Source organism: Penicillium psychrosexuale (genome assembly GCF_028828465.1).
Source record: "Penicillium psychrosexuale strain IBT 29551 chromosome Unknown utg000002l, whole genome shotgun sequence".
Classification (NCBI taxonomy): domain Eukaryota; kingdom Fungi; phylum Ascomycota; class Eurotiomycetes; order Eurotiales; family Aspergillaceae; genus Penicillium; species Penicillium psychrosexuale.
Window position 1 is genome coordinate 1,267,640 of NW_026643187.1, and position 15,310 is coordinate 1,282,949.

The window sequence follows — 15,310 nt, forward strand, 5'->3', positions numbered from 1 at the left end:
GAGGGGACCCTTATATACCCTCTCCCAGGGGACTGCGCCACACAATAGAATGTTTGTTACATTTGCATATGTACAAGCTAACCCTGGATTCACAAGCCACAGAGCACTGCCATGCATCTAACATTCTGACAAGCCCCCACTGACATATCTCGTGGCTCAGTACGGAGTATTCCGTACACAACTCAATCCCAATCTCAACTAACCCAGTGTACAACAAAAGCCTGCATATTTGATGTTTCCACCATTTCCAGATTCTCAGTCCCAAATAATACATAATACGAAATCCGCCCCATTGACTCCTTGCAGCAGCATCCTGTACGTTGGCTCTACGCACCCCATTCGTTCGCCACATATCCACACTTCCGAATACTGCTTTCTCTAACGCTGTCAATACTGGCTCGGTAAATGCCGGCTGTTGGATTTGGGTTCTAGGAATTGAGAGGAATATCAGAGCGTTCTGGGGAAAGGAATAGGTCTCTGAGTTGAATGTCGATGGTGGTAATGAGTTTTTGAGGTAAGTTACGTCCATCTACTCCGTATGTTACTCCGTATATACATATCTTTTGCGTGTGTCCTTCTATGAGAAGAGTAATTGTACGCTTGGATGTCTGCAGGCTGTTATACAGCAAAGAATGTTAGATATATTTTTGATACAGCTGTGTAACAATAGAGACTCGGTTCATTCGAGTCTCTACTAACTTCTCAGTGACGTTGTAATCTCGATATGGTTTAGGATGGCTTACTCCCGGCCACAGAGGCGATAAAGAGTGGTGTGTAGAGAGGTCGACCTGGCCAGATTCTAGTGAACCATAGGAAATCCAGTTCCAAAGACATGTCACTGTGGTTCTCTTCGAGTAATAGGATAGGGGCGGTGTGACCAAACACAATGTGATTCTTTGCCATCTGATCGGTTCTCTCCACATGGGACTTTCCAGATTCTGGGCGTCTACCTAGGTTGGCATCTGGGCTTTGTCAAGGTGACATCACGACTCTGCAGCTGCATGTAAAATATGAAAGATATCAGACTTAGCTCTTAGATACAAGGTCTTGCTGAAATCTGAGAGGGAATTATGATCCGAGGCGCAGAAATATAGGAGAGGGTTGGGTATAGGAATGGTATACTCCGTAGTTAGGCCGACAAAGTCACAGTCATACATTACCAAAACATATCCGGACCCTTTAAAGGGGAACTGTTTCATCCATGGATCCAAGAATAGTTTCCTTCCTCCTGATTGGCTCGATTCTCACCCCCTATACACAATTAGTGGGGACCTTCCTCCACATTAGGCAAAGCCCCAGACCCGTCAGGGTCTAAAGGTCTAAACCCTCATTTCCCCCCCAATCTCCAATCCTCTGGGTCTTTCTTCTTGGTCCCTGACGTACCTTCATTTGATTTTATAACTTTTTACATTCTTTTCAACTTTTGTTTTCGTCACTCTTTGGTCGAATACCCTCTTTCATCGACCTCTTCTTTCACAATGCGTGCATCTGGTGTTGTTTCCCTCCTGTTGGCCGCGGCCCCGGCCCTGGTCTCTGCTAAGGGCACTCTCGGTTTCTCCCTCGGTGACAAGAACGCCGACGGTACCTGCAAGTCTACCAGCGACTATGAGGCGGATTTCGATGCCCTGAAGAGCCTGTCTACTCTCGTCCGTACTTACTCCGGCACTGAGTGTAACACCCCTCAAAACATCCTGCCTGCTGCCAAAAACAAGGGCTTCAAGGTCGTTCTCGGCATGTGGTAAGTTTTTTGTTATTCCCCTCACCCCATAATCGGAAGTATTCTTATAACAGACTTTTTACTTCTTTAGGGTGGGCAAGCCTACCGATACCAGTAATCTTTTGGAGGAGCCCTCCTTCAAGGGAGATTGGGCCGCTATCCAGAAGGCCATTCCCGGTTACGAGGATGTCATCCATGCGATCACCGTCGGATCCGAGACTCTCTACCGCGGTGACTTGACCGGACCCCAGCTCCACACTTACATCAGCCACGTTATGGATAATGTGCCCAAGGGTGTCCTTGTCGGCACCGCCGAGAGCTGGAACAAGCTTGCTGACGGCACTGGCGACGCCCTGTTCACCCAGGAGCCCGTTGTGACATATGTGTAAGTGGAAATGAAGAAGAAAACGGCAACTCTGCCCACTAATACTGACCCTCTCTATAGCTTGGCCAACGCCTTTGCTTACTGGCAGGGCACTGCCGCCGACAAGGCCTACCAGACCTACTTCGATGACATGGCCGGCGCCATGGAGCACATCCAGAAGATCGCCGGCGACAACGCCGACAAGATCAACATTGTTACCGGTGAGACCGGCTGGCCCACCGATGGCGGCTCTGACTATGAGGCTGCCAAGGCCGGTACCAAGAATGCTCAGACCTTCTGGAAGACTGGTATCTGTGGCATGCTCGACTGGGGTGTTGACCTGTTCTACTTTGAGGCCTTCGATGAGTCCTGGAAGCCCGATACCAAGGGTGACAATGGCGAGATGAAGGATGAGAAGCACTGGGGTCTGTTCACCGCGGACCGCAAGGTCAAGTTCGACACCTCCTGCCCCAACTAGACGACTTGTGACTATTTGTTCGCTTCATCCGGGTGTCTTTGCTTTGATACCTTGCCCGCTGACTAGCGGTTTATTCTTCGGATTGTACTGCTTTATTCTGGGGTTGCTTATCTCCTACTCCAATGGAAATATGGCTACATGGCTTAACTGCTTTGATTGTATAAGTAAATAATAACATGGGCATTGCTGCAGCGTCGTGCTGAGTTCAATTAGCAGCTACAATACAAAATATGTACTAGTATTACCAGTATCTGACCCTTTCGAAGAAGAGCGCGGATAAGACAAAAAAGAACTCCACGTCTAGTTCAACATCGAGTCCTTTAGACTAGTTTCGGGGCGCAACAGATATTACCCGACTCCCGTGGACAAAATCTCACCAATCAGCATGAAGATACGCTCCTTAGAACCATTTTGTTGTACGATAGACGCTGATTGGCTCATGACAAGACAAACCATTAGTCATGCTGCGAATAGGGTCCGTGGACGGCGCCCGGGAGTGGTACGGTACAGTCAAATCCATGGAAAGCTTTTCTTCTACCCCTGAATCTCTGGGAACTCCAGTTTTCATTGTTTACTCTACTTTGAAAGCAGAAGCACAGTAGTGGCCATGAGCATTCAACTTACAGTCAATCCTTAATTCTGGATCTAAAAGGTAAGGGTACTTGTGCTATGCGTAGATATAGCAATTGACTTTGTCGGGAAAGCCAAGCCAACACAGCTAAACCAACGGCCTCGGTCTGCGCTAAACAAATAATACTAGTGAGCGTTGAATGGGCCTATCGTACCTGTACACCGCATTAGCTGGGGCTATCCACACTCTAGGAGGTACCCAGTACGGAGTACGAAGATCCAATACCCGTGACGTCCAACCTTTTTTTCCCCTTAGTTCCCCATCCTGGTCTTCGATACTTCAGACTTGACCGTGCTTCTGATCTCTCCATTACTTTCATTCACTTGCAAAGTGTGCCTATCCCGAAACCAGAAAAAGACAACCTGTACATTATCTGGCCCCAGGTTGTCTTGCCAGCGGTGGTCTTCAATTCCGGTTTGATTTCCATGCGTCAACATTCTGGACGATAAGCGGAGCGGCAAGCAAGTGCTTGCTGCAGGAGTCGACACGGAAGGTGTGTATACGCATTGATATTATCTCTCTTTGCACCCTCCTCGGGACTGTGAAATTGGTCTCCCTATTTCGCGCTACACCGCGACGTGGACTTTATTCTTCAACTCCCTTGATTCAATCACTCTAGATCCCTCCAAATATGCCAGTCTAACCACCTCGATGTCTACAGATCTAGATCACTCCGTCTTTTCCGCCTTCTCGGCGCCTTCTCCACAGTTTCAGTCGCGGGACACGCGCCTCATCCGTGAATCGCGTCTGGCTCCCTCACTACTCTTGTCGTCTCCGCCATCGGAAGACTCGAGTCCGTCGACCGTTGGTTCCCCCGGTCAACGAACCTCTCCGCGGAGCATCACCCTTGAACCCCCGCCTCTCCCATTCCTATCCTCATATCGCGCAACCGAAGGATCTGGGTCCTCTTCGCCGGATAATCGCAAGGCGGAAAGCAGCATCTACTACACCACCGCGTGGGGATCCCCATATGCAGCACCTAGCACTCGGAGACTGTCAGTGACCAATAGCCAACTCGAACTCTCTGAGATCGACAACGGATCTGGTCCCAGCTCGCCCGTCTCGTCAGTAGCCAACCACACGGAGCTGCGGAGATCGAGTATCACGAACGACGACATACTTGTACCCGTGGACCGCGATCTCGCCGCCAATATCGGAGATAAATCGATCCGGGACTTCACGCAAGATTGGATCAACCAGTACCTTACTGGTCAGCCTAGAACGGAGCGGAGCAATTGGCTTAGCGACGACTCTGGAAGTGAAGCGCCATCGTTTATCACTGCGAGAAACCACTTCGCTGACGACGCTTCGGACGATTGGCTTGGTTTGGAGGACGACTTTCGTTCCGACGATCTATTGAAAACCCCAACGCTCTCTGATTTCGTCGGGAAGAAGGCCGCTGCGCGTGCAAAAGGCAACAAAGGTCAGCATAAACGCGCTGGTACCTTGCGGCAGGAGGATTTTTGGGGTTTCGCTTACGATAAAGATCCACCGCAAGACAACATGTCAAACTCAAACACACCTACCGTCGAGGTAAACTCGCCGATAGACAAGCCGTTACCTCCTCCGCCTGCAGATGCGATGGAGGATGCTGCACAGATGGAAGACCCGTTCAACCCGGGTCCATTAAAAATACATGTCCCTGATATCAGCAGGGCAGCCACCCCGACACCACGACGGAGAAAGAAGCTGAATTGGCGTGGGAAAGCCTGCATAATCGAGCTGCCAAATGACGATAGGAGAGGCTCGGAACCTGGGTATCGTCTCCTAACACCGGCCGACGTTCAGCAGCGAATGCAAGAATGGGAGGACGAAGGATACGATGTTCGTGGATTCACCATTGGCGATTCCGGGGACCCCTCCACAATGACGACTCTAGGAGGTCTCAGCCGACCCTTATATCCCGACCCATATGACCTCCATGAAATATCCAAGAGCCAGCCACTTGTCGTCAACTTCCCAGACAGGGCCAAGTGGGAGGCTTATATCACCGAGCTCCAAGAAGAAAAGCTACGCGCCCTGGGAGTGTCATTCGGCGACGATGAACCTGCACAATCCATTTCACCGGATTACTCGTTAAACCCTAGCGGCACGCCTTTCCCAGGCCTTGTTACATCCCCGCCGATTCCTACTGCGTCCGCAGCAAGCAATCCCCTTGGCCATATTCACCCATTCTCGCCTCATTTCAATCAATCATCAATGCCTACGCCTGGTGGTATGGGAACCATGGCATCACCTTCGCAATTCGGTATGCAGACGCCATTCATGGGTGCGGATCAAAATATGATGGGTGGATTCCCATTCCAATTCCAGCCCACGCCTCCTGCTCAGGGAGCTATGACTCCTCAAGGCTTCATAAACCCCCGGCAGCCAACTTCTTCGGCTGGGCCAGGGGCCATGGGCAACTTTTCCTCCATGCTATCACCAGTGTCTCCGCTACATGACCAAGGGTCTCTCTACCCGGCATTTAACGATAAGGGTGTGTTCGATGCTCAATTTGGCCATGGTATGCACCAGGAAGACCTGCCATACCAGGCTCCTAAGACCCCGGTCAATGGACACCCAGATAATTTCCACGCATCGAGTGTCGAAATTTCCCAGCCTACACCTCGAGGTCACGGTCATAATCTGAGCGAGACTCTGCAAAGAGGGCTGGACCAGATGACACATACCGATTATCATTTGGAAGACTCGATTGACCGGCAATTAGAGGATGATTACCATGATGTCAACGGCCATGCAGGGCTGAATGCCGGCATACTGAAGTCGGGCTGGGGATTGCCAGAAAACGAAAACCACCCACTCCCGCCTCATCCCTTCGCCCAGCACCAGCTTCCTCAGCAAATCTACGGAGACCAATACCAACAGAATGGTCATGATGGGTCTGACCTCGACACAAATCCCAGCGTCGCGGGTACGCCGCAGACTCGCCAAGGACCGTGGCACGAGACACAGGCCAGCGGCCACTCCTACCACGGGGGCCATCAGTCGCAGCTCTCGAGTTCATCACTCAACGTTGAGGCCAAGGCATTCAACCCTAATGCATCATTCAATCCCCAGCCTGTGCCGTTCGGAAATGACCCATTCCAGTTCGGCAGAAGCCAAGGACTTGGTTTTGCCCCGCCTCCCTCGTTCGTGCCTGGTAGCACTGTGAATGTGAATGGACCAATGAGTTCTAAGCTGAACCACAATGCCAGTAGTAGTGGCGGATTCAAATTCTCCGCCGCATCGTTCAATGTTGACGCACCTGTTTTCAACCCCAACTCCTCTATTGGCCTCAACTCGAATGCCAGCTCCGAGCAGCCTCCGGCTAGTCGCACCAAAATCTTCGGCGACATTGACACCAGCAAGATTACCACGCCCGAGAAGAAGTCTAAAGCTATTCCTATTGTGCGACCCGATGAAATCGAACAGGAGACCAACGACAAAAAGCAGGCCGTTGAAGACGACACCAATGGTCGACCTGTACCTACCGACCGCCACAAGCGTGCGTGTCGCGGTGTCGGCAACGCTGAGGGCGAGGCTACATATAGTAACTCGACCCACCCTCTGGGCGAGGCGGGCAATGCTCAAGCTTCGAGTGCGCTGCATGTCGTCGCTGAGGGCAAGGAGAATGCCATTTCCAAAGAGAATAATCTGGTAGACCGGACGGGTACACCTGTCAGTGAAGCTGATACTTGGACTTTGTTCGATGCGAAACGTGAGGCCGAGAACGGGTCTCAACCCGGATCGCCGATCCGGGCGCGGACCTCTAAGGACATTGTTATCGAAGAACGTGAACCAAGGGAGCCTGCAGCAGGAGATGATAGGTCTGTCACTGTCTCGAAGGGTGTCGACCATGCTCTTCATGGATCTAAGAGCTCGACCAAGACCACTATACTATCGGCTAGTGCCCAGCCTTTCGAGTTCAAGCCTGCTGTTTCTAAATTTGTTCCCACGACTGTGCAGCCTTCCAGCTTTGCTGAAACAAAACCCGTTGCAGCAAATATCGTCAAGGAGCAGCCCATCGAAAACACTCTCTCGAGTCCTGTTGAAATGAAACACAAGCAAGCTGGACTCATGGATTCTCGATTCGCTGTCACTGGCCCATCTAAGAATACAACCACGTCAGATCATCGTGCTGAGCCTGAGTCCAACGCCCCAACCCATGTGGAACCAGACTTCATCACCCGCAAACATAAGCACTACGACAGTCATTGGGACTCCGAGAACGACTCGCCTGACGACGAGGAGCTGAATGCAATTATGGAACAGCTAAACGATGACGACGCCGATGTTGGCATCGAGCGCCACGCGACTCCTTACCAAACGATCCACGCGACCCCCTTCCAGCCGCGACACGACCACCTCACAGAGTCGATGGGCGGTCCCACGAAGGAAAAGCGGTTTGGCTCTGCGGATGCCCGCAGCGAAGCACCCAGTCCGAGCCCTGGTGGAGTCCCCAAGACCTACAAGCTCACCGTTCCCAAACATGGCTCGGACATGGATGCCAACAGCAATGCTACCTTCTCTCCGCAGAAGAGCCTTATCTCTCGTCTGCAGTCTCCTGTTCGCCAGCTCTTTACTGAGAATGACCATGTCAGTGACTGGGACGACATGATATCGGCCGGTGAGGACGAGAAGTTCATGAACCGTAACCGCTTCTTCGATCGCCGTATCAACGATCTTGTTGGCTCTGCGATCGATGATCGTTTGGGCCCTGTGGAACGTGCCTTGGCTGTCATTCAGCAGTCGGTGGCTTCTATTGCCAGTGGCACTGCAAGCAGAATGGTCTTCCGCAGCACATCCGCTGAGATGGAAGACAGTGATGCTGATGATGAGGACGATGATGGTCAGGAAGCTTCGGTTCGCGATCGCTCGCCCCACAATACGAGGGAACGTAAGCTAGAAATGCTCAAGAATGTCGTTATGGAAGCTTTGATTACCCATGACATCCCTCAACGCATTTCCCCACACTCCAGCCATCACGAGATGTCGCAGCTGAAAGAAAGCATTGCTGAACTGCAGGCTCTCACGATCAAGAAGCTCGCTCAGGACCCTGTTGGTGATATGCGTGAGATTCTCGAAGAAGCTATGGCCAAGCAATTGGCTCAGCAGATCGCCTTGCAGAAACCCCCGAGCCCGCGCCTGTCAGAGGCCGAGGAGATTGGTGCCGACAGCCTGATGCTCCAGATCGAGGGCCTTAAGGGTATGTTGCGAGTTGCCGATGAGCGTGCCGAGCAGGAGTACAAGGATCGCCGTGACGCGCAGGATGCTATGACTGAGGTCCAGCGACTATTGAAGCTTGCTAGGGAAGATGCTGCTCGTCACAGTGCTGCTGCAGAGGATGCCGAGTCTCGTCTGCTCCAGTTCAAGGAAGAGAAGATCCCCTACTTTGAGAAGATGCAGTTCCGCACTGAGTCTCTTATGGAAGAGAGCGAGACTCTCAAGGTTACTATCGCCGAGTTGTCTACGAAGAACATCGCGCTTGAGGGTACCCTCGACGAGTACCGTCTCTCTAGCGATAGCTTCCGTCGTCAATTAGAAACTACCAGAGGTGAGAACAAGTCTCTTCATGAGACCGTTGACCACCTGCGAACTCGCATTGAGGATAGCATGATCTCGCGCCAGAACCTCACTGAAAAGTTCGATCGTCTCCAAGATGACATGATCAGTGTCACTGCTGAAATTACTCGCGACCAAGCTGTCTGGCGCAGAAGGGAGGAAGACCACACTGCCAGGTATAATGAGCTGCGCGCGTCGCACTCTCGCGAGCTCAAATTGCGTGAGAAGCTTGAGGAGGATGTCCACGAATTCGAAAAGAAAGAACGGGAGGCCACGAAGTTAAGGTTCGTCCATGAGCAATCTCAGCAAGACAAGGCTAGACTGGAGGAGTTGGTCACTAGCCTCCGGGCGGAGAACCATGAGCTGCAGATCAAGGCTGCCCGGTTCGAGCGAGAGTTTGTCGAAGCCCGTGAGAGCAGCCGCGTCGAGATCCAGCGCACTCGCTCCTCGATGGAGGCAGACCTCGAAGCTGCTAACAGCCAGGTCAACATTGTGCGTGCCGAGCTGGAGGCTCAGATTATTCGTCTGGAGACCCAACTTGATAACAACCGCATGGATACCGATACCTCTCGCGAGCGCTACGAGCTTCTCCTCGAGGAAGCCAGGGACTCAAAGGCCACCGCCCTGGCAGCTAAGGATCTTGCCATCGATGAGACCCGCAAGATGCATGAGCGCATTCTCAATGACCTCCGCGAACGTCACGCTCGCGCTTTGCATAACTCTTCAGAGGATCGTGCACGCGGGGAGAGCCATAACATGGAGCGGATGGCTTTGTCCGAGGACAAGGCTAAGCATCTCCAAGAGCGCGTAAACCTCCTCGAAGAGAAGGTTGAGATCGCTCAAGCTGCTGCCCGTGCTGCTGCTGAGGCAGCCCACAGCGCCAAGGCAAAACCCAGCTCGGTCGCAGCTGCCGCAACCTCGCACTCGCGGGCGACGCCGTCCATGTCATACAACAAGGGATCTGAAGAACCTGAACGGATCTCCCCTCAAGCCCTGCGCGAGTCAATCTTCGTCCTTCAGGACCAGCTCCAGCAGCGCGAGACACGTATCGAGGAGCTTGAACAGGAAGTCTCCGCGATAGATAAAGATGCGCCAAATAAGATCAAGGAGAAAGACACCGAGATCACCTGGCTGCGTGAGCTCCTAGGCGTCCGCATTGACGACCTGCAAGACATAATCGAGACTGTATCCAAGCCCGCATTCAATCAGCAAGCCGTCCGCGACGCAGCCATCCGTCTTAAGGCCAATCTCCAAATGCAGCAGCAAGAAAAAGAACGGCTAGCATCCGGCAACCTCCCCTCCCTCGCCGACCTTGCCGCCTCACCCCGCTCCCTCCCCCTAGCTGCAGCTGCCGCTTGGGGAAATTGGCGAAAAGGCCGCGAATCCGCCGCCAACGCCTCCAATCAGACCCCGTCAAAGCCCAGCAACGCGAGCACCTTCCTGTCAGGCCTACTAACACCCCCGAGCTCCCACGCCCGCGGGAACGGTACTGGCTCGCAGACTAGTGCTGCCGCACGGTTTGCGCAAACTCGCCCCTTGAGAAGCTTCAACTCAGCCCCAAAACGTGGCGCGGTTCGCAGTCAGGTACCTGCCATGGAGCCGCCTCAGACGCCGCCTCTTCTCCGTCGCTCGAGTTATGACCATGATGCCGAGCCGGCGAACTACGAGGATGGGAGCTTCGCGGATGAGAACGAGAGTACCGTTGATGGGATGGTCTCGGCTTCGCCAAGGGAGAGGGATAATGAGAGTCCTTTTGGGCCTACGATTGATGAGGCTGAAGCCGAAGAAAGCTACATCATTCAAACCGAAGCTGACGCCGACGCTGACGTTTCCTCTTCTGATGAACCCTCCACTGAGGAAGAGTGATTCTGCTGCCCTTGATCCTTACCTATAGATTTTTCTGAACTCCATCTCCGCTCGGTGTTTTATTTGGTTTTTTTTGGATTTTCTATCGGCAGAAAAATGCCCACAGGACGAATCCTCAATCTGTGATATCTTTGCTATCTCTGCGTTTGGTCGGGTTTCTCTCCTCTCGTTATATCCATATTCCCCCTTTCGACATACATACATATCTTCCGGCTTCATGGCCGTTGATCAATGTTTGCGTTTTCGGATTTGATACCACCCCGTTATTCCGCTTGCCTCTTACCTCTCATCTCCCCAAAGAACTTGTACATTGAATATCCTACTTACATTTCTTTTTCATGTCCTATCGTTTACATGCCTTCTATACATATTAATAGTCAATCTCTGTCATTCATTATTTTCTGACTGTTCTATATTATCATGTACACCCCCTTGTTGTGATATTGTCGGATGTAGCTTGTTGATATACATGCTTTCCCGTTGCGTTTCTTGTAGCTTATCACTGTTCGAGTGTTTACTATTTCAAAATGAATTCAGACTCTTTACCACTGCTACGTTACTCTTCTCATGCAAGTGTTCAGTTCGCTTGTACATAACTACAAAGACTTTCGCTGTTTGTAGTTGACGTACAATGCAACGATATATATGTTGCGGTATAACTTTACAAGTGTTAGCTTCTCATTCGAATAGATGCCAATCCTATGAGAGACTCATTGAATCTAACCATAACATAATTATTCATATCACAATCTAAATCCACCCAACTCCAGTATACAGCCAAGACTGAATTTCAAGGCGGAGCGGTGTTTACTGAAGTGGTCCGAGCGCCGCCAATTGACACCTTGCGCGTTGACGTTGACGGCCAACACCAACATCACCACCCACGCACTCGTCAATCACCCCAGACTCATCGGAGCCGAAATATTCCAATATGAGATTTTCAACAAGCGCAATCCTGGTCACCGCGCTGGGGTGGATCACCGCCGCGACCGCACACACCATCCAGCTCAAGTCTCACTCACGAGAATGCTTCCACGAGTCACTGCACCGCGACGATGTCATGACTGTCACTTTCCAGGTTGGAGATCGGGAGTTTGGAGGGAGCAATAACATTGAGGTTGATTTCTGGGTATGAACTATCCCGGTGTTGCTCGGGAGTCCACTTCTGCTTGATGGTGGCTCTGGCATGGGATATCGGATCTATAAACCGAGAGGTCTATGCCTACCTACGGACTAGGCCACCTGCTACATCATGATGGAGGACCGATTCAAAATAAGCTAGATGCTAACGCTCGGTCGTGGCAGGTCGAGGATCCCCTGAGAAACCGTCAGTACTTCAAGCAAGCTGTTGCCTCCGACGACTACTCCTTCACCGCACAGCTGGACGGGAAATACAACTACTGCTTCAGCAACGAGGGCTGGACCTCCAACTCCAAGGAGGTCTCCTTCAACGTCCACGGAATTGTCTACGTGCCCGAACACGAGATGACGCAGGATCCCCTCGAGGTCGAAGGTAAGCGTGGGAAATAACAGCCGACGGAAGACGAAGAATATTGTGACTGATCATGTCGTACTATCTAGTTCGCAAACTTTCTGAGGCTTTGACACAGGTAAAGGATGAGCAGTCGTACATTGTCGTGCGCGAGCGAGTACACCGCAATACCGCAGAGAGCACGAACGGCCGCGTGAAGTGGTGGAGCATGTTCCAGCTTATGGTGGTTATTGGCGAGGGTGTGTTCCAGGTGTGGTGGCTGAAGAGATTCTTCGAGGTACGTGGGTTCCTTTGATCGAGACACCGGAAGATGATATACTAATACTCCATATTTAGGTCAAGCGTGTGGTCTGAACTAAATTTACCGTCTTTCCTCGATCCAAAACATCTCCTTTTCCCTTCTGTTACGCATCGATGAGCGACAATTGTGGCTTTTGGTATTTCTGGGCCAGTTCGTTTTCAGCGCGATTCACCAGGATAAATTTATCACGTTTTCACGCCACGGTATCATGCGATCATCAAGTCTATATAATATAACTCTGTACCACCACAGTGACTCAGATGACCCCTTCATGTGGGACTTGTGTGCGTGCGTTGTAGATGTCTAGAGGATACAGTGGCAAAAGTACCGCAGCCAAAAAATGCAGACTGCGCACTTTTCGATCCAATTGATAATGTCTCATGTTGGGTTGCAAAATATAAGCTCTATACAAAACACATGGGATTTCTCGCAAATCTTTTATTTCACTATACACTCACCCGCAACTCAGCAGAGGCAAAGTGCTCTGTCTGCAAGGGAGGAAATCTCACTATTGAGGACAGGAACCAGCTATACCACGACCACCTTACATGGTATTTAACCAAGTAAACAGTGATGAATGGCCTGGAAAACTCTAGCTTCCCCTTGGACAACCCTGATTCCAGAGATCCGCTTTACCATATTGTATAGTAGGTCGCATTCTTTTATGACCAGCTTTTTCTCGTAGTCGAGTCTGATTCTCCCCTCCTCTCCCTTCCCGGTAATTTGCATTCGATATGCGAACCTTCCCCTCGTATTCGTTTCACATCCTGCTCCCTTGCGTCCCCAGCCCCCAGAATGGGGGTTTCAAGGCCACACCTCACCTACCACGGATCTCATGATTGCTTTTGCTTTGATTTATCAGACATATCATATTCTGCTGACTATTGATTGTTGTGGTATAGTCCTCGACCTGTGTTCCTAACCTATCACGGGTCCGATACTTGCGCCTGTCGGCTCAGAAAGCATCTGCCCCCTTGGCTCTAAGGAGATATGGGAGCTGAGAATTCTACCATTTGGGTGCCATGCGAGTACCTTGACTGTTCTGTCAGTAATGGTTGCTGTGCTCGTGATGTTGGCGTTGGGCGTTCTAGGGGTTGGATAATTGTGGCTTGTGCGCCGGACCCGATGGCGTTGGAAGGCGGCGAAGTATGGACAGGCTGACGAGGAAGGGCGGAGGTCACTAGGGGGTGAGTTTGGGATCTGGGACTTGCGTCCTTTGTTGGTCTCTTTCCTCAATGGTGACGAACAGAGGGTCAGATTGAATATGAGGAGGGGGAAGAAGCAGAGACAAGGCCGCTGCTGGAGTAGACTAGTGCGAGAATTTTATATTTATGAGAACATGAAATGCACCCAATGTCCGGGATAGCGCGTAAATCTAGCCCATCGGACGTTGTTTCTGGTGTGTTGCTATATAAAGGACAACTCAAGCCAAACAGTTGATCATCTCGCGTACAACTAAAGCAATCTCATCGGCAGTCTGCTTCTTTCTTGGAATTAAATGTCCAGCCCCATGATCAAACAGGTCCGCAGTATCTGGATCGCACATATTGTACAGAGCCATTGACCCATCAAGGAACGGATCCGATGCACCGATAACATGGCAAGTCGGAATAGTGATTGGTTCTTCATTATAGTCGTCAGCCGTGAGAACTTTTCCAGTCACGGGGTGCACCGGTGGCCATCCGCTGAACATAATCGCACATTTAAGTCGAGGTATCCGACCAAGTTCCCTCTCTCTTCTTTGCTCCTCTAGAATAAGCGATGCGGCAATTTGGGCGCCCTCAGAGAAGCCAATCACACCATCAATGTCGCCTTCATTGTCAAGAATGCCGACCAGACGGTCCATGACCTCAGCGATACATGAGAATGTGGGATCGCCAGCCGCCTTTGTGGCGGCTTTCATTGCCTCTTCCGGGGTGTCGCGTTTCGGGAAGTCACTCATGTTCGTATGGACCAGTGCAGGCCCATCAACCTTAATGAAGGTATAGTTGGGCGGCGGACCGAAAAACCCGGCTAATTCTGGGGGAACATGCACCTCGGTGGTTCCCTGCGTGTAGTGGAAGCTGGCATTTCCATTGGCCGCGAGGGCATCGCAGAACGGACCTGTACCCACTATTAGTTCTCTCCGACGTCCATCGCATCAAATGCAGCTTCTTACCTAGCTGTGTTTTGAGAGCCTGTATAGTCGGCGTCAGATGATTTTATTCCACGTGACAAAATGCTTGACATACCTTGGCACTGCAATAGCCACCTGGGAGACATAGAAACTTCATCGCGAAAATCAACTGGGGAATATCTTCGGAGAAAAAGGCGAGGTAGAATACCACCCGGAGGGTTCTATAAAGATACTTGCTACGCGAGGAGGCACCAATAACAAATTATGCCATCAGGAATCTGCCAGGGTCCCGGGGGTTTGCCCCTGTGTTTGGAATGTACGGAGAACGCACCCTCGCCTTAGCAAGGGCATCGGAGAAAACACTATCCAGACCATTGCAAATACATGGACGAGGTCAGATGTACTGATCTCGATCTACAATCCTGGAAACCGCTAATGAGGAATCGAGGGGATACTTTCATGCATGGATGATCCCATTGACGTCCCTGCGAGTTGTTAGATTCGTCATCAAGGAAGACAGACATAAGCCTTCTCTCGACCTATCATTGCCCGATTCAATGTTGAATCCCCTGTTTCAATCGGGAAACTACTGGACAGAGATCGGCACGCGCACGCTTGGGTGTTTATGCAAGGGCGGTTCGCACTCTATGTTGTACAAACCATCTCGACGCCCTTGTTGTTTACTCTCTGCCTTTCAGGAAGTACTTGGATGAACCGAGTGCCTGTTTCGAACGCTGTGTGATTGTACTATTCTATACATATCTTTTCTTGCAAATCGATATTTGTCTCTTTGGACACTTG

General features: G+C 51.2%; 4 protein-coding genes across 4 annotated transcripts; 3 read left to right on the forward strand and 1 right to left on the reverse strand.

The window, feature by feature from the left end:
- Positions 1-1,478: 1,478 nt before the first annotated feature.
- Positions 1,479-2,559, forward strand: bgt1 (1,3-beta-glucanosyltransferase Bgt1; the record flags this gene model as incomplete). Its single annotated transcript, XM_057182538.1, has 3 exons — positions 1,479-1,738; positions 1,809-2,102; positions 2,163-2,559. 3 exons carry the CDS (start codon positions 1,479-1,481, stop codon positions 2,557-2,559), a joined length of 951 nt encoding a protein of 316 aa, XP_057043988.1.
- Positions 2,560-3,841: 1,282 nt separating this feature from the next.
- Positions 3,842-10,600, forward strand: N7518_001611 (putative myosin class II heavy chain (MHC); the record flags this gene model as incomplete). The annotated part of the gene is made up of 1 exon (XM_057182539.1): positions 3,842-10,600. The coding sequence occupies one exon, from the start codon at positions 3,842-3,844 to the stop codon at positions 10,598-10,600; it is 6,759 nt and encodes a 2,252-aa protein (XP_057043989.1).
- Positions 10,601-11,531: 931 nt separating this feature from the next.
- On the forward strand, positions 11,532-12,446 carry N7518_001612 (p24 family protein; the record flags this gene model as incomplete). The annotated part of the gene is made up of 4 exons (XM_057182540.1): positions 11,532-11,729; positions 11,906-12,113; positions 12,182-12,369; positions 12,429-12,446. 4 exons carry the CDS (start codon positions 11,532-11,534, stop codon positions 12,444-12,446), a joined length of 612 nt encoding a protein of 203 aa, XP_057043990.1.
- Positions 12,447-13,816: 1,370 nt separating this feature from the next.
- N7518_001613 (uncharacterized protein) lies at positions 13,817-14,666 on the reverse strand (the record flags this gene model as incomplete). The annotated part of the gene is made up of 3 exons (XM_057182541.1): positions 13,817-14,496; positions 14,552-14,570; positions 14,625-14,666. The coding sequence occupies 3 exons, from the start codon at positions 14,664-14,666 to the stop codon at positions 13,817-13,819; spliced, it is 741 nt and encodes a 246-aa protein (XP_057043991.1).
- Positions 14,667-15,310: the final 644 nt, after the last annotated feature.